General features: G+C 48.1%; 1 protein-coding gene across 5 annotated transcripts in view; it reads right to left on the reverse strand.

Annotated features, from left to right (window-relative positions):
• Nucleotides 1-8,933: 8,933 nt before the first annotated feature.
• Nucleotides 8,934-23,497, reverse strand: part of LOC310824221 (paired amphipathic helix protein Sin3b-like) — a gene marked incomplete at its 5' end in the record, with an annotated part of 57,931 nt that continues 43,367 nt past the window's right edge. For 2 of the 5 annotated variants that reach the window (XM_083697044.1, XM_083697042.1), the window contains 3 exons: nt 8,934-13,205; nt 17,821-18,018; nt 22,964-23,162. In XM_083697044.1, coding sequence (XP_083553170.1) covers nt 13,095-13,205; nt 17,821-18,018; nt 22,964-23,162 — 508 coding nt within the window. In that variant the 3' untranslated portion in view covers nt 8,934-13,094. Of the gene's footprint in view, nt 13,206-17,765; nt 18,019-22,963; nt 23,163-23,497 lie in introns of all 5 variants that reach the window. The other 3 variants (XM_083697046.1, XM_083697045.1, XM_083697043.1) reach the window with 2 other exon arrangements.

Here is a 23,497-nt window from a genome sequence, read left to right on the forward strand (position 1 = left end):
CTCTGGAGGTCTTCAGGTAGGGGGTCCCCTCTCACACACACACATACACAGACACACACACACACTCACTCACTCTGTATCTCTCTTTCTTTCTCTCTCTCTTTGTGTCTGCCTCCACCCTCCCACCCCCCCACCCCCCTCCCTCAGGCGTTTTGTGTGGAACTTCTTCCGGCTGGAAAACGAACAACTGTGGTGAGTTCCGCACGGTGCGTGACATCAGCGTGGCGCCGCTCAACACCGACGATGGACCAGGAGGACGGAGTCAGGAACTGCCAGGGGAAGAAGAGCTGGAAACTCAGCTACAGCCTTTCCCTACGATGCCCCCTGCTGTCCTCACAGTAAGAAGCCTCCTCTCGTTTATGTTTTTTGGTATTTTTTTGGTACAAGTCATTTTGTTGACGCTTTTATCGACATTTTTCTAAGTAAGTGAATCAACAATACATCAGTCATCATCAGTAAAACCTTCCATAAGAAGTGTCATCGGCAGTCACAGTGCTGGAGAAAGGAAGAAAACAAGTTGTTAAGAGTTTTCTTTTTTTTCAAGTTCATGTTCAATGTACAATAGGCTGTTAGAGGGTGGAGAGGTCTGAGGAAGAGGAGGAGCCCAGGTGTACCCTAAAGAGATGGGTCTTTAGTCTACGGCGGACTCCTCACACTCCCACACAACGTACATCCGTCACATATTAAACAAATGTCTTTATGGCAATATGGAGGCCTCATAAATGCTTTTGAACATCTACGTACTGTAGATGCTTCACAAATACAGTCATGAGAAAAAGTTAGGACACCCCCCAAAATATTAAGTTATTCTCTTAAAAATATGGACATATCAATATGTTATCTTCTTTCTAACAATGTCTATAGATAAAGGGGATGTAATTGAACAAAAAACTATGAAAATGTAACTTTGTAATCATTTATTTAACGAAAAATTAACAATAATGCCAATTCCTACTGAGGAAAAAGTTAGGACACCCTATGCCCTAATAGCTAGTATTGCCCCCCTTGGCTGAAATAACCTCAATTAGACGTTTCTTATAACTGTCTACAGGTCTCTGACATCAATTGGGAGAAAGTTTTTCCCACTCCTCCTTGCAGAATTCTTTCAGCTGTGTGATGTTCGAGGGGTGTCTTGCATGCACAGCCAGTTTCAAATCAATCCACAGCATCTCAATAAGATTAAGATCCGGGCTTTGACTTGACCATTCCAGAACTCTCAATTTATTTTTCTTGAGCCATTCCTTGGTAGATTTACTGGAATGTTTTGGGTCATTGTCATGTTGCATGGTCCACATCTGCTTCAGCTTCAACTTTCGAACAGATGGTCTCACATTTTCCTCAAGCACCCTCTGATACAATACAAAATTCATAGTGGATTCTATGATGGTGAGCTGACCAGGCCCTGCTGCAGAAAAGCAGCCCCAAACCATGACATTTCCACCCCCATGCTTCACAGTTGGTATGAGGTTCTTGTTCTCAAATGCTGTCTTGGTTTTGCGCCAAACATGTCTACTCTTACTGTGCCCAAATAGTTCAACTTTGGATTCATCTGTCCAAAGCACATTGTTCCAGAAGTTCTGGTCTTTCTCTAGGTGTTCTCTGGCAAACTTTAGTCTTGCCCTGATGTTTTTTTTTGACAGCAGGGGTTTCCTCCTTGCACACCTCCCATGTAATGCAAACTTGTTCAGTCTCTTTCTTATGGTGGATGCATGTACTTTGACATCAATTGTGGCAAGAGATACCTGTAGGTCTCGTGATGACATTCTGGGATTGTTGGAGACTTCTTTAAGCATCTTTCGGTCAGCTCTTATGCTGAACTTGCTTGGGCGGCCTGACCTGGCCATGTTGGTGGTGGTTTTAAATGTTCTCCACTTGTAAATTATTTTCCGGACAGTGGAATGGCCAATTTCGAATAGTTTGGAGATCTTTTTATATCCCTTCCCAGACTCATATGCATCTACAATTTTTCTTCTGAAGGCCTCAGAGAGCTCTTTTGATCTCGCCATGGTGATGCAACTCACTTCAACAATCAAGAGCAAACCAAACTAAATATCTGAGGTTTAAATAGGACAGGCTCCTCCAAAATCCTCTGTAACGCTGTTCTAATCATTTGCACCTGATGTGGTGCTCTTTATTATAATTTTAGGCATTTTAAGTGGAACTAAATGTGGGGGTGTCCTAACTTTTTCCTCACAAGAAGATTGCATTTCTATTAATTACATTTTACCAATCATTTTTTAAATAATTTGTTTCAGTTGTATTTGTTTAGTTATATTACCTCAATTTTTCAATATTGTTCAAATGAATATCAAATGTCCATATGTTTGAATATGTTGAAGAAGACAAAGGTTTTCATAGGGTGTCCTAATTTTTTCTCATGACTGTATTTGGTAAGATTATTTTCTGTTATGTTATGAAAGGTGATTTTAGAGGTTTTCACATCTCGCACTTTATAAAGCATGACTTCTGAGTGATTCTTTCTAGTGTGTAGTTGTGGGGGGACATGCAGCGTCCCTGTAGAGGGAGCTACAGGACCGTGGCCAGGGTTATGTCAGCGAGGCTCCGTTGCACACCTGTTGCAAATGAAGCCTCGTTGACTAAATGGTTTAAGATGTGTGTGCCTCTGTTTGGCAGGAGGACTGTTTTGAGGAGGCTGGAAAGCCAAACGGACAACTTACCACTGACTTTATGAATAAACGGGACCTTTCCCTCACTACCCCACTGCCTCTGCCTCTCTGTGTACACGGACATTGTTACATTGGCGCCCAACCTGGGACACAGAGATGGAGGCGTTAAGCACGGCCATCGGAAAGATGGCCCTCATATTGGAACAGCAGGCCCACCTCCAGCACGAGCAGGAGTCCGCGATGGGAGAGATGGCGACGGCGAGGGCTGAGGACCGTGCCCTCCTCCGGGAGCTCGTCGGGCCATCAAAGCGGGACCGGCGCCCGGCTCGCCACAAGGTCCCCCCAAGGTACACCTCCAGAAGATGGGGGACCTGGACGACCCGGAGGCGTTCCTAGCGGTGTTCGAGGGGACGGCGAGTGGGCGTACCATCTGCTGCCCACAGTCTGCCAACGGCCGCCCAGCGGGACTATCCCTCCCTCGCCCGGGCGATTCGGGACCACCTGGGCCTCACCCCGGAGGAACACCATCGCCGGCTCCGGGCCCTGACGATGGAAGAGGGGAGCCGGCCCTTTGCCTACACCCAGCGGCTGCGGGACAGCGCGCGGCGGTGGCTGGACCCAGAGAACAGCTCGGCGGAGGAGGTCGGGGACCGGGTGGTGTTGGAGCACTTCCTCACGGGGCTCCCGGCCCGGACCGCCGCCTGGGTCCAGTACCACCGGCCCCAGGATCTCGCAGCCGCCGTTACCTTGGCGGAGGACCATCTCTCCCTCCCGCCGCAGGAGCCCCGACGACCAACCCCGGCCCCGCGCCAGGGGGCGGGGGGCCGGCGCCCGGAAGTTGCCATGCTACCGGAGGAGGAGAGGCCGGCGCCCGCCCCGAGGACGAGATGGCAGGGGCAGGCATGTCGAGAACCAGCCCTGGCCCCACAGGAAGCACCCCGAGCGACAGGGGGGGTGTGTTGGCGATGCGGACGGCCGGGCCAAGTACGGGCGGAGTGTCCAGTGAGGGAGGTGGGGCAGGTCGTCCGCATCGGCGACATACCGGGCCCTCCCCCCGGACCAGGAGTGGCATATCGTGTTCCGGTAAGGATACAACATGATACGCACCAGGCGTTCTTGGATTCGGGCTGCATGCAGTCCATGATCCAGGAGCGCCTGGTTCGACCAGGGGCATTGTTAAAGGCATCGAGGGTGTTGGTGAAGTGTGTGCATGGGGACATTCACGAATATCCTGTGGTCGCGGTCGAAATTCATTTTGAAGGGAAAAAGCATAGTGGACAGGCGGCGGTTAGCCCGTGCCTCACGCATCCCCTTATTCTGGGTGTAGATTGGGAGGGGTTTCCTCAAGCGGTAAAGCGGGCTACCGGGGTGCGTGCACGACAGAGAGGGAGGTGTGAGGCGTGTAATGTGCTCTGTGCTGAGGTGGCGCCTCGCGACACTGCCGAGGAGCCGGAGCCGGGGGGGGGGTCTCAACCCGAGATTTCCCCGCCGAACTATCCGCTGCTAGGTGACTTCCCCCTCGAGCAGTCTCGTAACGAGACCCTACGATCGGCTTATGACCAAGTGATAGCGATTGATGGTACTTTGGTACGGCCAGACACAGTACGCGCCCACCCCTATTTCGCGATTATCAGCGACAGGTTGTACCGAGTAAGTCGTGACTCACATAACCAGGAGGAAGTAACCCAGTTGTTGGTTCCTCGTAGCCGCCGGGAAATGGTCTTCCAGGCGGCTCATTTCAACCCCATGGCGGGCCATTTAGGGTATGATAAGACACTAAACCGTATAATGGCTCGATTTTATTGGCCGGGAGCATAGGTGGTGCGTAGGTGGTGCGCTTCTTGTCGCGAATGTCAGTTGGTAAATCCCCCAGCCATTCCACGGGCCCCCTTGCGGCCCTTACCATTGGTCGAGAACCCATTCGACCGCATAGCCATGGATATTATCGGGCCATTTGATCGGTGTACACAGGGATATCGATTTGTGTTGGTCTTGATAGATTACGCAACCCGATACCCCGAGGCAATACCGCTGCGCAATATCTCTGCCAGGAGTGTAGCGCAGGCATTGTTTCAAGTAATCTCCCGCGTGGGAATCCCGAAAGAGATTCTCACCGATCAGGGCACTAATTTTATGTCACGCACCCTCAAAGAACTGTATGGCTTGTTGAACATCAAGGCGGTTCGAACCAGTGTCTACCACCCAGCCACTGATGGCCTTTGTGAGAGGTTCAATCGGACCTTGAAGTCAATGATCCGGAAGTTTGTACACAAGGATAGTCGGAATTGGCATAAATGGCTAGATCCCCTGCTGTTTGCGGTACGGGAAGTCCCCCAAGCTTCCACCGGGTTTTCCCCGTTTGAATTACTCTACGGGCGTAAGCCCCGGGGTGTCCTGGGCTTGTCAACAAGCCGGATGGGGCTATACGGTTCTGTGTGGATTATAGACGGGTTAATGCGGTCTCCAAGTTCGATGCCTACCCGATGCCCCGGGTTGACGAGCTCTTGGACCGGCTTGGCACGGCCAAATATTGCACGACGTTGGATTGCACGAAGGGATACTGGCAGATTCCACTCTCGCCGGTATCCCGGGAGAAAACTGCATTCTCCACTCCGCTCGGGCTATTCCAGTTCACGGTGCTCCCTTTCGGGTTGTTCGGAGCCCCAGCCACTTTTCAGCGCCTCATGGACCGCATTCTGCGGCCGCACTCTGCCTATGCTGCGGCCTACCTGGATGACATTGTCATTCACAGTGACACCTGGGCGCAGCATGTGCGGAGTGTGGCTGCTGTTCTGCGGTCCCTGAGGCAGGCGCGGCTGACGGCCAACCCGAAGAAGTGCGTGATCGGGCGGAGGGAGATCCGGTATCTGGGGTACCACTTGGGTCGGAGGGAGGCGCGGCCGCAGATTGAAAAGACTGCGGCCATCGCCACCTCTCCGCGGCCCAAGACGAAGATGGAGGTGAGGGCCTTCCTGGGGCTGGCTGGCTATTACCGGCAGTTCGTGCCGGGATTTTCAGAGCTGGCCAGTCCCTTGACGGACCTCACCCGGAAGGGTGCCCCGGATCCGGTCCAATGGTCGGGCCAGTGCCAGGGGTCGTTCGAGGCCCTTAAGGGAGCTCTTTGTGGAGAAACGGTCCTGTATGCGCCTGATTTTAACCTCCCTTTCTCCCTACAGACGGACGCGTCGGATAGAGGCCTGGGAGCAGTGCTGACCCAGCGGGTGGAGGGGGCTGACCGGCCGGTGCTGTACCTGAGCCGCAAGCTATCGGAGAGGGAGGGCCGGTACAGCACGGTGGAGAAGGAGTGCCTGGCCATCAAGTGGGCGGTCGGCGCCCTCCGCTACTACCTGCTGGGTCGCGCTTTCACCCTCTACTCCGACCATGCTCCCCTCCAGTGGCTCCACCGCATGAAGGATGTGAACGCGAGGATCACCCGGTGGTATCTCGCGTTGCAGCCCTTCAACTTTTGGGTCGTGCACAGACCGGGGGCGCAGATGGTCGTGGCAGACTTCCTCTCCCGTGCAGGGGGGGGGGGGGAGTAGGTTGTCGGCCGTCGTGTCCCCGGCCTGTGTCGGGCGGTGGGGGTATGTGGGGGGACATGCAGCGTTCGGCCTGTAGAGGGAGCTACAGGACCGTGGCCAGGGTTATGTCGGCGAGGCTCCGTTGCACACCTGTTGCAAATGAAGCCTCGTTGACTAAATGGTTTAAGATGTGTGTGCCTCTGTTTGGCAGGAGGACTGTTTTGAGGAGGCTGGAAAGCCAAACGGACAACTTACCACTGACTTTATGAATAAACGGGACCTTTCCCTCACTACACCACTGCCTCTGCCTCTCTGTGTACACGGACATTGTTACAGTAGTATTTGATTATGTGTGTGTGTGTGTGTGTGTGTGTGTGTGTGTGTGTGTGTGTGTGTGTGTGTCTCCCTCTCTTCTCCAGGTCTAAGAAGGACACCAAGGTTCTGATCGACGACACGGATGACGAAGCCTTCGGCTGAGCCTGGGGTTCCAATCAGTGTATCACAGAGCTGCCACACACACACACACACACACACATATACACACACAGGCATGCACACACACACACACACACACACACACACACACACACACACACACACGCACACACACACAGGCATGCACACACACACACACACACACACACAGGCACGCACACATACACTAGACTCCTTAATTTGTTCTCTTTATTATGTTGATAGGTTTTTTGGTTTATATATTTGTTTCTGCGATTTTTAAAAAGCTGCATTAATATCAATTCAATGACTGTTTACATGCATCAGGATCAACAGGGAGAAGACATATTTAATCAAAGACTAATACCAACAATAATAGTACACCCGAGAGCATGGACTCTGAAGCTCACCCAATCAACACAACATATCAAGATAATCAACGTGTTTCAACTTGTTGGTTCTTTTTCTACTCCACCTTTTTTCTGGTCGGTTTTCTTTCTTATACGTTGTGATGACGTCAGTGTACAACCCTGGCAGCACTTGCAGGAAAAGTGTGTTTATTAACAAACACAACAAAAAAACGATGTGTAAAAAAAAAATATAGAATTTGATCATGTTTTATTAGTCTGTGAAGTTGCTTTGTATATTTTTTTAATGTGCATTATTCTGATATCATCATGATGCTGTACTCCATGTGTTCTTTATATGATGGGAATAACTCATCTGTGCAATGATTCTTTATGTATTTTTATGTTGTTTTTTCAATGGTGGGAATGTTTTAAGTTAGACTTGTGCCATGCTTTTTAAAAGCTGCTGCCACCCTCTTCAGGCCTAGCTTGGCCTACAGATGGTGCTATTGCAACCCTGCTGTAACAACAACAACAACAACAACAACAACAACACACATGACAATAATAATCTCAAACAAAACCAGTCAATAATCAATGGCTGTATGTTGCTTTACTGCCAAAGCTTCATGTTGAATGAACATCCCCTATAACGTAGCATCCCTTATGGCTAGCCTCAGTCTGTCTGAGGAGAACAGGCTGCTTGTTCTGTCCTATTGAGTTCAGACCACTGATTGAGACTGCTCCCATATCTGTGTGCGCGCTGCAGGGGAGGCTGGTGGAGGTAGAAACAGTGTTTGATATCATTCCTTATTCTGTTCCATGAATTACAATGAGCCCGTCCTCCGATTTCTGCCTCCACTTGTGTGCTGTAGCTAACTCCTATGGCAATGTAACCAACTCCAATGACAATCAGTGTCAAGCCAAGCAATGATTCAGGATCAGCTCACTCTCTCCAAAGCCATTAGAGAGAATCAGACAAGACCAGTGTCTAAAGCACACACAGATCTGAGCACCGGGCTACAACACTCCTTTAAAGCATTGTAATGCATCATAGACTGATTAGCAGTCCAACACCTATACCTAACCCATGTCTAATAACAGGATGAGGTCATAACCATTGGTAATCCCTTGTCAACAGACAGATGGGTTATAACAACTTTGAAACATTTCTTTGTGAGACCTGATTGATACACAAGCCCTGATATCACATTTTCTCATGGGTAAAAAAAACCCTCCATGATCTGTTGAATTGACTGCTTGCTGTAGACGCTGTGATGTTGAGAGTTTGATATCTCTGGCATCTGTTCTCTTCCTCTTCTGGATGTTGTATCCTTTCTCTCGAAACTAGGTGACTGTGATGGTAGTGTCTGTAGACCAGGGGAGGCTGGTGGAGGTAGAAATCAGAGGAGGGGCTCATTGTGATGCATGGAACGGAATGAAGAATGGTATCAAAGACGGTGTGTTACTTATGTATGTTCATAAGTAAATTATACTGTTCCTGATTCCATTCCATTCATCACAATGAGCCTGTCCTCTAATTTCTACCTCCATCAGCCTCCCTTGCTGTAGTTCGTCAGTTCTGTCAGATGGATGTTCTTTCATAAGATGAAAAAAAAAAAAAATGTTGAATTGATGTTTTTTTCTGATTGGTGATGTTGTCATAGCTGGGTTTTATAAACCACACTTATTTTTAAAACTGTCGCTCAGACTCAGGCTTCTTTATTCTGTCCTACAGAATGGACAGTCCTGAAGTTAACAGGCTAATGCTACATGAGCAATATGGTTGTAGCTCCACCTCACCCTCTGGTGGTACTTATGAACATACACACCTTATGTACCATGAATGGGCAACACACACGACTGTTGAACATCCATGACTGTATGTACTGTGACTAGCTGTGGTTATATATGTACACAAAGATTAAGTACTATGAATGGGCAACACAACAAATGAGACACCAGACAATGTTTAAGAAGTTCACAACTAGGTTGTTTATTTCATGATAACTGATACAGGATAAATGTTATACATTGTTTTGTTTTTTTAACACTGATGTTTTGTTGATTTTCAAATCTCTGTATGCAAAAATCACAAAACCCCCAAAAAAGGGTCTGAGAAATCATGGACGTTTCACAAAATTAACTGAATTTCAACTGCGAGGACTCGTCGATCGACTGCATGTTCAGATTATTAGTCACGAGACAAAAAAAAAAAAAAGACCAGAAGAAAAAAACAAACATCGGCTGTCAACAATCACTGTAGGAAACCATGTAGTCATAAATTATCATTCATCATACCTTTGTACGCGCATATATAAAATTACCGTATACCATTATATATATATGCACACACAAACGTGATTACGAGAGTTGAGCTTACTGTACAAAAGACATAGTGGGGGCAGGACACGCACACACTTGTTGATCATTTCTCCCAAAATAAACATATATAAACAAAAACAGAAGGCGCTCTGCAGAAGCTAAAAACTACGATGGATATTTAAAAAAGAAAAAGATTGACATTTTTGAAACAAAGTCAACGATTTGAATCTCACGTAGTGGTGCTGCTAGCTGTGGTGACTGAACAGACTGTACAGCTGTGTGTGTACAGTACATACAAGCTGAGAATGACTACATCAAGTCAGGGTGTGACAGGAAGCTAGTCAGTGGTCAAAATCCACACAAGCTGAGACTTTGGACCTTGGTCATACAGTACTGTAACAGCCGTGTGTGTGTGTACAGCCAGGACTGTAGCTACGATGTCCCCCACAAGGGGATGTTGGTCATGATGGTCAGAGAGATCTGGATGGTCCAGGTGAAACACAGGATCACATCCTCAATGATGGCACAGTAGTAGTACGCCTGACACACAGGTTAGAGAGGAGGTGTGGGTGTGTGAACACAGATTATATAATAATACATACATACACATACATATACACATATATATATATATATATATATATACACACATACATACACACACACACCTGCCACTTCATTAGGTACACCTGTTCAACTGCTCATTAACGCAAATATGTAATCAGTCAATCACATGGCAGCAACTCAATGCATTTAGGCATGTAGATATGGTCAAGACGACCTGCTGAAGTTCAAACCGAGCATCAGAATGGGGAAGAAAGGTGATTTAAGTGACTTTGAACGTGGCATGGTTGTTGGTGCCAGACGGGCTGGTCTGAGTATTTCAGAAACTGCTGATCTACTGGGATTTTCATGCACAACCATCTCTAGGGTTTACAGAGAATGGTACGAAAAAGAGAAAATATCCAGTGAGCGGCAGTTATCTGGGCGAAAATGCCTTGTTGATGCCAGAGGTCAGAGGAGAATGGCCAGACTGGTTCGAGATGATAGAAAGGCAACAGTAACTCAAATAACCACTCGTTACAACCAAGGTATGCAGAAGACCATCTCTGAACGCACAACACGTCGAATCTTGAAGCAGATGGGCTACAGCAGCAGAAGACCACACCAGATGCCACTCCTGTCAGCTAAGAACAGGAAACTGAGGCTACAATTCACACGGGTTCACCAAAATTGGACAATAGAAGATTGGAAAAACGTTGCCTGGTCTGATGAGTCTCGATTTCTGCTGCGACATTCAGATGGTAGGGTCAGAATTTGGCGTAAACAACATGAAAGCATAGATCCATCCTGCCTTGTATCAACAGTTCAGGCTGGTGGTGGTGGTGTAATGGTGTGGGGGATATTTTCTTGGCACACTTTGGGCCCCTTAGTACCAATTGAGTATCGTTTAAACGCTACAGCCTACCTGAGTATTATTGCTGACCATGTCCATCCCTTTATGACCACAGTGTACCCATCTTTTGATGGCTACTTCCAGCAGAATAACGCGCCATGTCACAAAGCTCGAAATTTCATCTCAAATTGGTTTCTTGAACATGACAATGAGTTCACTGTACTCCAATGGCCTCTACAGTCACCAGATCTCAATCCAATAGAGCACCTTTGGGATGCGGTGGAACGGGAGATTCGCATCATGGATGTGCAGCCGACAAATCGGCAGAAACTGCGTGATGCTATCATGTCAATATGGACCAAAATCTTTGAGGAATGTTTCCAGCACCTTGTTGAATCTATGCCACAAATAATTAAGGCAGTTCTGAAGGCAAAAGGGGGTCCAACCCGGTACTAGCAGGGTGTACCTAATAAAGTGGCCGGTGAGTGTATATACACTGCTCAAAAAAATTAAGGGAACACTTAATCGTCACAGTGTAACACCAAGTCAGTTAAACTTCAGGGATATCAATCTGCCCATTGAGGAAGCACAAGTGATTGTGAATCAATTTCACCTGCTTTGGTGCAAATGAAAGTGACAACAGGTGCACTGGAGAGGCAAAAGCAAGACAACTCCCAAAAAGGTAATGGTTTTGCATGTGGTGGCCACAGACAATTGCTCTCTCCTTATCCTTCCTGACTGATTCTTCTCTAGTTTTGTGTTCTGCTAGTGTCCTTGTCACTACTGGTAGCATGAGGCGGTACCTGCAGCCCACTCAGGTTGCACAGGTAGTCCAGCTCCTCCAGGACGGCACATCCATACGTGCGGTCGCAAGAAGGTTTGCTGTGTCTCCCAGCACAATCTCAAGAGCATGGAGGAGATACCAGGAGACCGGCCGTTACACGAGGAGAGCTGGACAGGGTCGGAGATCAACATAACAACAGGACCGGTATCTGCTACTTTGTGTGAGAAGGAACAGGAGGAGCACTGCCAGAGCCCTACAAAATGACCTCCTGCAAGCTACTGGTGTGCATGTGTCTGACCAAACTGTGCAAACTAGTGGGACCTGTGCTCACTGCCTAGCACCGTGCAGCTCGATTGGCATTCACGAGAGAACACCAGAATTGGCAGGTCCGCCATTGACGTCCTGTTCTCTTCACAGATGAGAGCAGGTTCACACTGAACACGTGACAGGGGTGAAAGAGTCTGGAGACGCCGTGGTGAACGTAATGCTGCCTGTAGCATCATCCAGCATGACCGGTTTGGCGGTGGGTCAGTGATGGTCTGGGGAGGCATATCCTTGGAGGGTCACACAGACCTTCATGTCATAGCCAACGGTACCCTGACTGCTGTTAGGTATCGGGATGAGATCCTCAGACCCATTGTCAGACCTTACGCTGGTGCAGTGGGCCCTGGGTTCCTCCTAGTGCAGGACAATGCCCAATGAGTGTGTAGGCAGTTCCTGGATGAAGAAGGCATTGATACCATTGAATGGCCCTCTCATTCCCCTGACCTAAATCCAATTGAGCACCTATGGGACGTTATGTATCGGTGCATCCGACGCCACCAACTACCGCCACAGACTGTCCAGGAGCTCACTGATGCCCTGATTCAGGTCTGGGAGGAGATCCCCCAGGACACCATCCGCCGACTCATCAGGAGCATGCCCAGACGTTGTCGGGAGTGCGTACAGGCACACGGGGGCCATACACACTACTGAATCACATCATGAGTTGCCGTGATAAAATTCACACAAGTTGGATCAGCCTGTGATTTGAATTTTTTACTTAGATTTTCGGTGTGATTTTGAATCCAGCCCTCAATGGGTTGGTTTCCATTGACCGTTGTTACGTCATTTTGTTCTCAACAAATTATACAATGTACATCAGTAAAGATTTTCAACTTGAATAATTCCTTCATCAAGATCTGATGTGTCCCTTAAGTGTTCCCTTAATTTTCCCTTAATTGTATGTATATATATATATATATATACACACACACAGTGGGGGAAATAATTATTTGATCCCCTGCTGATTTTGTTAGTTTGCCCGATTACAAAGAAATGAGCGGTCTATAATTTTTTATGGTACTTTTATTTTAAGAAATAGAGACAGAATATCAACAAAGTCCAGAAAAAACACATTATATAATGTTATAAATTCATTTGCATTTCATCGAACGAAATAAGTATTTGATCCCCTTCAAACCAGCAAGAATTCTGGCTCCCACAGACCGGTTATATGCCCATTAGGCACACAGATTAGTCCTGTCACTTTAAGAAAGTACTCCTAATCTTTGCTCGTTACGGGTATAAAAGACACCTGTCAACAGAATCAATCTCTTCCATTCCAACCTCTCCACCACCATGGGCAAGACCAAAGAACTTTCAAAGGACATCAGGTACGCACTCCCGACAACGTCTGGGCATGCTCCTGATGAGTCGGCGGATGGTGTCCTGGGGGACCTCCTCCCAGACCTGGATCAGGGCATCAGTGAGCTATACACACACAAACATATATACACACATATATATGTGTATGTACATATACATACACATATATATATATATACACACATACATACATATATATACACACGTGTATATATATATATATATATATATATATATATATATATATATATGTATATGTATATGTATATGTATATACACACACACACAAACACTCACCGAGCACTTTATTGGGGAACACTAGACTAATACTGGGTAGGGCCTCCCTTGGCTCTCAAAACAGTCTCAATTCTTCGTGGCATTGATTCCACAAGATGTTTGAAACATTCATTTGAGATTCTGGTCCATGATGACATGATTGATCACGCAATTCCTTTTTCAGGTGCACTTTCAAGCTGTGAATCTCCCGTTCTACCACATCCAAAAGGTGTTCTATTGGATTCAGATCCAGTGACTGGGAAGGCCACTGAAGAACACTGAACTCATTGTGATGTTCATGAAACTAGTTTGAGACAACTTTTGCTTTGTGACAAGGTGCATTACCATGCTGGAAGTTGCCATTAGAAGATGGGTAAATTGTGGCCATGAAGGGATGCACATGGTCAGCAACAATACTCAAATAGGCTGTGGCATTTAAACAATGATTGATTGGTATTAACAGGCCCAAAGTGTGCCAAGAAAACATTCTCCAAACCATTACACCTCCTCCACCAGTGAGTGTGTGTGTGTATATACAGTGGGGGAAATAATTATTTGATCCCCTGCTGATTTTGTTAGTTTGCCCGATTACAAAGAAATGAGCGGTCTATAATTTTTATGGTACTTTTAGTTTAACAAATAGAGACAGAATATCAACAAAGAAGTCCAGAAAAAACACATTATATAAAGTTATAAATTCATTTGCATTTGATCGAAGGAAATAAGTATTTGATCCCCTACAAACCAGCAAGAATTCTGGCTCATACAGACCGGTTATATGCCCATGAGGCACACAGATTAGTCCTGTCACTTTAGGAAAAGTACTCCTAATCTCTGCTTGTTATGGGTATAAAAGACACCTGTCAATAGAATCAATCTCTTCCATTCCAACCTCTCCACCACCATGGGCAAGACCAAAGAACATTCAAAGGACATCAGGGTAAGAGTTGTAGACCTGCACAAGGCTGGAATGGGCTACGAGACCATCAGCAAGAAGCTTGGTGAGAAGGAGACAACTGCAATTATTAGAAAATGGAAGAAATACAAAATAACCATCAATCGCCCTCGGCCTGGAGCTCCATGCAAGATCTTGCCTCGTGGGGTAAGGATGATCATGAGAAGGGTGAAGGATCAGCCCAGAACTACACGGGAGGAGCTTGGTAATGATCTCAAGGCAGCTGGGACCACAGTCACCAAGAAAACCATTGGTAACACACTACACCGTAACGGATTGAAATCCTGCAGTGCTCGCAAGGTCCCCCTGCTCAAGAAGGCACATGTACAGGCCCATCTGAAGTTTGCCAATGAACACCTAAATGATTCAGAGAAGGCTTGGGAGAAGGTGATGTGGTCAGATGAGACCAAAATTGAACTCTTTGGCATAAATTCAACTCTTCGTGTTTGGAGGGAGAGAAATGCTGAATGCTACAATCCCAAGAACACCATCCCCACCGTCAAACACGGAGGTGGAAACATTATGCTTTGGGGTTGTTTCTCTGCTAAGGGTACAGGACGACTTCACTGCATTGAGGGGCCAATGGACGGGGCCATGTACCATAAGATCTTGGACGAGAACCTCCTTCCCTCAGCCAGAGCACTGAGGATGGATCGTGGATGGGTCTTCCAGCATGACAATGACCCAAAACATACAGCCAAGGCAACAAAGGAGTGGCTCAAGAAGAAGCACACTAAGGTCATGGAGTGGCCTAGCTAGTCTCCAGACCTTAATCCTATCGAAAATTTGTGGAGGGAGCTGAAGCTTCGAGTTGCCAAGCAAAAGCTTTGAAACCTTCAGGATTTGGAGAGGATCTGTAAAGAGGAGTGGACCAAAATCCCTCCTGAGATGTGTGCAAACCTGGTGACCAACTACAAGGAACATCTGACTTCTGTGCTTGCCAACAAGGGTTTCTCCACCAAGTACTAAGTCATGTTTTGCTTGGGGATCAAATACTTATTTCCTTCGATCAAATGCAAATTAATTTATAACTTTATATAATATGTTTTTCTGGACTTTTTTTGTTGATATTCTGTGTCTATTTGTGAAAATAAAAGTACCATAAAAATTATAGACCGCTCATTTCTTTGTAATCAGGCAAACTAACAAAATAAGCAGGGGATCAAATAATTATTTCCTCCACTGTATATATATATACACATACACACACATATACAGTTGTGGTCAGAAGTTTACATACACTTGTAAAGAACATGTATGTCATGGCAGTCTTGAGTTTCCAATCATTTCTACAAGTTTGGTTCTTTCATGAATTTATTATGGGTCTTCTGAAAATGTGACAATCTGCTGGGTCAAAAACATACATACAGCAATGCTAATATTTGGTTAAATGTCCCTTGGCCATTTTCACCTCAATTAGACGCTTTTGGTAGCCATCGACAAGCTTCTGGCAAGCTTCTGGTTGAATCTTTGACCACTCCTCTTGACCGAATCGGTGCAGTTCAACTAAATTCGTTGGCTTTCTGACACGGACTTGTTTCTTCAGCACACTCCACATGTTCTCGATGGGGTTTAAGTCAGGACTTTGTGAAGGCCATTCTAAGACCTTAATTCTAGCCTGATTTAGCCATTCCTTTACCATGTTTGATGTGTGTTTGGGGTCATTGTCCTGTTGGAACACCCAACTACGTCCAAGACCCAACCTTCTGGCTGATACATTTTTTTTTTCCTGAAGAATTTGGAGGTAATCCTCCTTCTTCATTATTCCATTTACTTTCTGTAAAGCACCAGTTCCACTGGCAGCAAAACAGGCCCAGAGCATAATACTACCACCACCATGCTTGACAGTAGGTATGGTGTTCTTGGGGTAAAAGGCCTCACCTTCTCTCCTCCAAACATATTTCTGGTCATTGTGGCCAAATAGCTCAATTTTTGTTTCATCTGACCACAGAACTTTCCTCCAGAAGGCCTTTTCTTTGTCCATGTGATCAGTAGCAAACTTCAGTGGAGCCTTAAGGTGCCGCTTCTGGAGCAACGGCTTCCTTCTTGCATGGCAGCCTCTCAGCCCATGGCGATGTAAAACACGCTTGACTGTGGACACTGACACCTGTGTTCCAGCAGCTTCTAATTCATGGCAGACCTGCTTTTTGGTGGTTCTTGGTTGACTCTTGACCATCCTGACCAATTTTCTCTCAGCAGCAGGTGATAGCTTGCGTTTTCTTCCTGATCGTGGCAGTGACACAACTGTGCCATGCATTTTATACTGACAAACAATTGTTTGCACAGTTGATCTTGGGACCTGGAGCTGCTTTGAAATTGACTTTCCTGACTTGTTCAAGTCAATGATGCGCTTTTTCAGATCCGTGCTGGGCTCCTTTGACTTTCCCATTGTAGCGTTTTTGGCTGAGTGTAATGAGTCTATCAAACGAGCCCTATTTAAATGGGCTGAAATAAGTCACCAGCTGTAGTCAATTATAATCAGTCATAAGAAGTTAAGAGGCCATGCCACAAAGCAAATTTGATTGACACAACTTTCTACATCACCAAAATTGATAATTCAAGGTGCTGTATGCATATTTTTGACCCAGCAGATTTTGTCACATTTTCAGAAGACCCATAATAAATTCATAAAAGAACCAAACTTCATGAATGTTTTTTGTGACAAAGAAGTATGTGCTCCAATCAATCCATCACAGATAAATAAGAGTTGTAGAAATGATTGGAAACTCAAGACTGCCATGACATACATGTTCTTTACAAGTGTATGTAAACTTCTGACCACAACTGCACATACATACAGGCCACTTTATTAGGTACACCTTTCAACTGCTCGGTAGCGCAAATATTTAATCAGCCAATCACATGGCACCAACTCAATGTATTTAGGCATGTAGACATGGTCAAGACGACCTGCTGAAGTTCAAACCGAGCAACAGAATGGGGAAGAAAGGTGATTCAAGTGACTTTGAACGTGGCATGGTTGTTGGTGCCAGACGGGCTGGTATGAGTATTTCAGAAACTGCTGATCTACTGCGATTTTCACGCACAACCATCTCTAGGGTTTACAGAGAATGGTCCGAAAAAGAGAAAATATCCAGTGATCGACAGTTCTCTGGGCAAAAATGTCTTGTTGATGCCATGTCAGAGGAGAATCAGCAGTTTCTGAAATACTCAGACCAGCCCGTCTGGCACCAACAACCATGCCACGTTCAAAGTCACTTAAATCACCTTTCTTCCCCATTCTGATGCTCGGTTTGAACTTCAGCAGGTCGTCTTGACCATGTCTACATGCCTAAATGCATTGAGGTGCTGCCATGTGATTGGCTGATTAGATATTTGCGTTAACAAGCAGTTGAATAGGTGTACCTAATAAAGTGGACGGTGAGTGTATGTATATTATATATATATACATACATACACACACACACACATACTTCCAACCATGCCAGTTTATGGCGATGCGGGGGGCTTGCTGCTCTGAAAGTGGACCTGGTATCTGTTGACGGGCAAGCCTTTCATCAGGGTGGGCATTAGGATGGTCTTGCAGGGGATCATGTCCTCCTCTTCCTGACCCAGCAGCCAGTCCTGGACCGAGCGCTCCGCTGCAGAGGTCACATGCTCCCCGAGCCAGACCTGGTGCCACTTGTCAAAGCGCTGGTGTTGAGTCACTGCTACTCTGTGCTGCAACTGGGAGGAGAGGAGACTGTTAATGTCAATATTATATGCTTAGATAGCTAATACACTTTAAAGGGGCTAGAGGAGAGGCTGGACAAGGTAACACCAGACAGGACGATGACTAGGTAACACCAGGACTATGACGAGGTAACACCAGACAAGACTATGAAGAGGTAACACCATACAGGACTATGACTAGGTAACACCAGACAGGACGATGGCAACGTAACGACAGGACTATGACGAGGTAACATGAGGACTATGACTTGGTAACACCAGACAGGACTATGACGAGGTAACACCAGGACTATGACAAGGGAACAACAGACAGGACGATGACGAGGTAACACCAGACAGGACGATGACGAGGTAACACCAGACAGGACTATGACTAGGTAAGAGCAGGACTATGACAAGGTAAGAGCAGACAGGACTAAAACTAGGTAACACCAGACAGGACCATCACGAGGTAACACCAGACAGGACTATGATTTGGTAACACCAGACAGGACCATGACTAGGTAACACCAGACAGGACTATGACTAGGTAACACCAGACAGGACGATGGCAACGTAACAATAGACAGGACTATGACGAGGTAACACCAGGACTATGACAAGGGAACAACAGGACTATGATTTGGTAACACCAGACAGGACCATGACGAGGTAACACAAGGACTATGACGAGGTAACACCAGACAGGACCATGACGAGGTAACACCAGACAGGACCATGACGAGGTAACACCAGACAGGGCTATGATTTGGTAACACCAGACAGGACCATGACGAGGTAACACAAGGACTATGATGAGGTAACATCAGACAGGACCATGACTAGGTAACACCAGACAGGACTATGACTAGGTAACACCAGGACGATGATGAGGGAACAACAGGACTATGATTTGGTAACACCAGACAGGACCATGACGAGGTAACACAAGGACTATGACGAGGTAACATCAGACAGGACCATGACTAGGTAACTGTGGGGGGACATGCAGCGTTCGGCCTGTAGAAGGAGCTACAGGACCGTGGCCAGGGTTACGGAAGCGAGGCTTTGTTGCGCACCTGTTGCGAATGAAGCCTCGTTAACGAAATGGTTTAAGATGTGTGTGCCTCTGCTTTCAGGAGGAGGGCTGGACAACTACGAGGAGAGAAGAGGAACGGCTGAAAAGCTAAGGACAGAGACTGAAAAGCAATAAGGAAGTAAATCAAGATTCTAAATAAACGGGATATTCCCCATCACCAACCTCGAGTCCGCCTCTGTGTTCAGGACCTTATTACATTGGCGCCCAACCTGGGACACAGAGGAGATGGAGACGTTGAGTTTGGCCATCGCCAGGATGACAATGATCCTAGAGCAGCAGGCCCACCTGCAGCAGGAGAACCAGACTGCGGTGGGGGAGATGGCGGAAGGCGAGGGCTGAGGACCGTACCCTCCTCCGGAAGCTCGTCTGGGCCATCGCCGGCGCCCGGGTCGGCACAAGGTCCCCCCAAGGTCCACCTCCAGAAAATGGGGGACCTGGACGACCCGGAGGCGTTCCTGGCGGTGTTCGAGGGGACAGCGAGGATCTCGGGGTGGCCGGACGGCGAGTGGGCATACCATCTGCTGCCCCTCCTGTCAGGAGGGATTATCCCTCCCTAGCCCGGGCAATTCGTGACCGCCTGGGCCTCACACCGGAGGAACACCGTCGCCGGCTCCGGGGCGGGACCATGTCCCCCTCGAGCAGTCTCGTGACGAGACCCTATGATCGGCCTATGACCAAGTGATAGCGATTGATGGTACTTTGGTACGGCCAGACACAGTGTGCGCCCACCCCTATTTTGCGATTATCAGCGACAGGTTATACCGAGTAAGTCGTGACTCACATAGTCAGGAGGAAGTAACCCAGTTGTTGGTTCCCCGTAGCCGCCGGAAAATGGTCTTCCAGGCGGCTCATTTCAACCCCATGGCGGGCCATTTAGGTTATGATAAGACACTAAACCGTATAATGGCTCGATTTTATTGGCCGGGAATTCGGGCAGAGATGCGTAGGTGGTGCGCTTCCTGTCGCGAATGTCAATTGGTAAATCCCCCAGCCATTCCCAGGGCCCCGTTGCGGCCCTTACCATTGGTCGAGAACCCATTCGACCGCATTGCCATGGATATTATCGGGCCATTTGATCGGTGTACACAGGGGTATCGATTTGTGTTGGTCTTGATAGATTACGCAACCCGATACCCCGAGGCAATACCGCTGCGCAATATTTCTGCCAGGAGTGTAGCGCAGGCATTGTTTCAAGTGATCTCCCGGGTGGGAATCCCGAAAGAGATTCTCACCGACCAGGGCACCAATTTTATGTCACGCACCCTCTATACGGGTTGTTGAACATCAAGGCGATTCGAACCAGTGTGTACCACCCGGCCACGGATGGCGTTTGTGAGCAGTTCAATCGGACCTTGAAATCAATGATCCGGAAGTTTGTACACGAGGATAGTCGAAATTGGCATAAATGGCTAGATCCCCTGCTGTTTGCGGTACTGGAAGTCCCCCAAGCTTCCACCGGGTTTTCCCCGTTTGAATTACTCTACGGGCGTAAGCCCCGGGGTGTCCTAGACCTTCTTAAAGAAAATTGGGAGGGTCTAGCGACAGTAAAAATGAGATTCAATATGTCCTGGACTTGCACACAAAGCTCCACGCCCTAGGGGTTATCTCACGCGAGCATTTGCAGCAAGCCCAGGAGCGTCAAAAGCGCCTATACGACAGGGGAACTAACCTGCGAGAATTTATACCGGGAGACAAGGTGCTTGTACTGTTACCCACCTCCAGCACGAAATTACTCGCGAAGTGGCAAGGGCCGTTTGTGGTCACACGTCGCATGGGGGACGTGGATTATGAGGTAGTACGCTTGGACCAGGGGGATAGCTTGCAGGTGTATCACGTAAATCTCCTTAAAAAATGGAACGACGTGGTCACTGTTGCTCTGGCTACAATAATTCCAGAAAGAGATGAGTTCGGACCGGAAGTCCAAAATCAAAAGTTAGCACTCCGGTCGGTATTGATAACCATCTCTCTGCTAGCCAGGCCACAGATGTTGCAGATTTGCAAGCTAGGTTCGCTGACGTGTTCTCTCCCCTGCCCGGTCGGACTACGCTTATCGACCACCATATAGAAACGCAGCCGGGTTTAACGGTGCGCACGCATCCCTATAGGTTGCCGGTACACAAACGAGACATTGTGTGCAAGGAATTGGAAGCCATGCTGGAGCTGGGTGTGGTCGAGGAGTGTGACTGGGGATTCCCCTCTCGCCGGTATCCCGGGAGAAGACTGCATTCTCCACTCCGCTCGGGTTATATCAGTTCACGGTGCTCCCTTTCGGGTTGTTCGGAGCCCCAGCCACTTTTCAGCTCCTCATGGACCGCATTCTGCGGCCGCACTCTGCCTATGCTGCTGCCTACCTGGATGACATTGTCATTCACAGTAACACCTGCGGTCCGAGGCAGGCGGGGCTGACGACCAACCCGAAAAAGTGCGTGATCGGGCGGAGGGAGATCCAGTATCTGGGGTACCACTTGGGTCGAGGGGAGGTGCGGCCGCAGGTTGCAGGCTGCGGCCATCGCCGCCTATTCGCGGCCCAGGACTAAGAAGGAGGTGAGGGCGTTCCTGGGGCTGGCTGGCTATTACCGGCAGTTCGTGCCGGGCTTCTCCGAGCTGGCCAGTCCCTTGACGGACCTCACCCGGAAGGGTGCCCCGGATCCGGTCCAATGGTCGGGCCAGTGCCAGGGGTCGTTCGAGGCCCTTAAGGGCGCTCTTTGTGGAGAAACGGTCCTGTATGCGCCTGATTTTAACCTCCCTTTCTCCCTACAGACGGACGCGTCGGATAGAGGCCTGGGAGCAGTGCTGACCCAGCGGGTAGAGGGGGCTGACCGGCCGGTGCTGTACCTTAGCCGCAAACTGTCAGAGAGGGAGGGCCGGTACAGCACGGTGGAGAAGGAGTGCCTCGCCATCAAGTGGGCGGTCGGCGCCCTCCGCTACTACCTGCTGGGTCGCGCTTTCACCCTCTATTCCGACCATGCTCCCATCCAATGGCTCCACCGCATGAAGGATGTGAACGCGAGGATCACCCGGTGGTATCTCGCGTTGCAGCCCTTCAACTTTTCGGTCGTGCACAGACCGGGGGCGCAGATGGTCGTGGCAGACTTCCTCTCCCGTGCGGGGGGGGGGGGGGGGGGCAGGTTGTCGGCCGTCGTGTCCCCGGCCTGTGTCGGGCGGTGGGGGTATGTGGGGGGACATGCAGCGTTCGGCCTGTAGAGGGAGCTACAGGACCGTGTCCAGGGTTACGGAAGCGAGGCTTTGTTGCGCACCTGTTGTGAATGAAGCCTCGTTAACGAAATGGTTTAAGATGCGTGTGCCTCTGCTTTCAGGAGGGGGGCTGGACAACTACGAGGAGAGAAGAGGAACGGCTGAAAAGCTAAGGACAGAGACTGAAAAGCCATAAGGAAGTAAATCAAGATTCTAAATAAACGGGATATTCCCTATCACCAACCTTGAGTCCGCCTCTGTGTTCAGGACCTTATTACAGTAACAGCAGACAGGACTATGACTAGGTCACAGACAGGACTATGTAAATGTAGGTCACACCAGACAGGACGATGACGAGGTAACACCAGGACAACACCAGGCAGCATGGAATTCATGCACATCATAACGTAGCAGACCTCGACCTTACCACACTCCATCATCCCAGACATGAGTACAGGACACAGAAGTCACGGGAGGCTGGTGGAGGTGGAAATCCACCAGGACAGGCTCATTGTAATGCATGGAATGCAATGAGTAATTTCTTATTCCTTTCCATGCATTACAATTCAGTTCCACGCACAACAATGTGCCCGTAATGTGATTTCTCCCTCCACTAAGAGAAATTCAAATAAGCACCATTGAACATTCCACTCGTCTCCCCCGTACCTTTCTGGCTTTGACGAGTGCCCCGCGGCGGTACATGTAGTCCTCGGAGTTCATGACGAACACCATCTTGTGGGTGTTGAGTTTGAAGCGGCAGTCCAGGCTCCCGGCACTCTCCAAGCCCAGCTGTCGGTGCCACTCCCGCCTGCAGCGCATGGCCTCCACCTGGCGAACCTGCCAGCGCCGGAAGTGACGCAGGTTCCTACAGGGGGTGGTAGGGAGCATTAGTAATTACACAGACATGTATGCTGAGGAACTCCATGTCTACACAGGAAGCTACCGTTTAACCAGGACACTACACATAGCAGGAATACTACTCCTTTTGTGTTCAAGATGCTCTACAGAACTTTTGTGTAATTTCAGCCACTAGTTATAACATTTGTAAGGGTCCCTTAAATAGACAGAAATAGTGTCAAGAAATTACCTGATTGGACAGAAAGGGGCACACCCCCCCACACCCATGACCAAAAGCTTATTTTGCAAAAGTTTGTTGGTCTTAAACTGAGGACTGTGTGGTCTAATGAGGTCAATGAACAT

Source organism: Argentina silus (assembly GCF_951799395.1).
Source record: "Argentina silus genome assembly, chromosome: Y".
Classification (NCBI taxonomy): domain Eukaryota; kingdom Metazoa; phylum Chordata; class Actinopteri; order Argentiniformes; family Argentinidae; genus Argentina; species Argentina silus.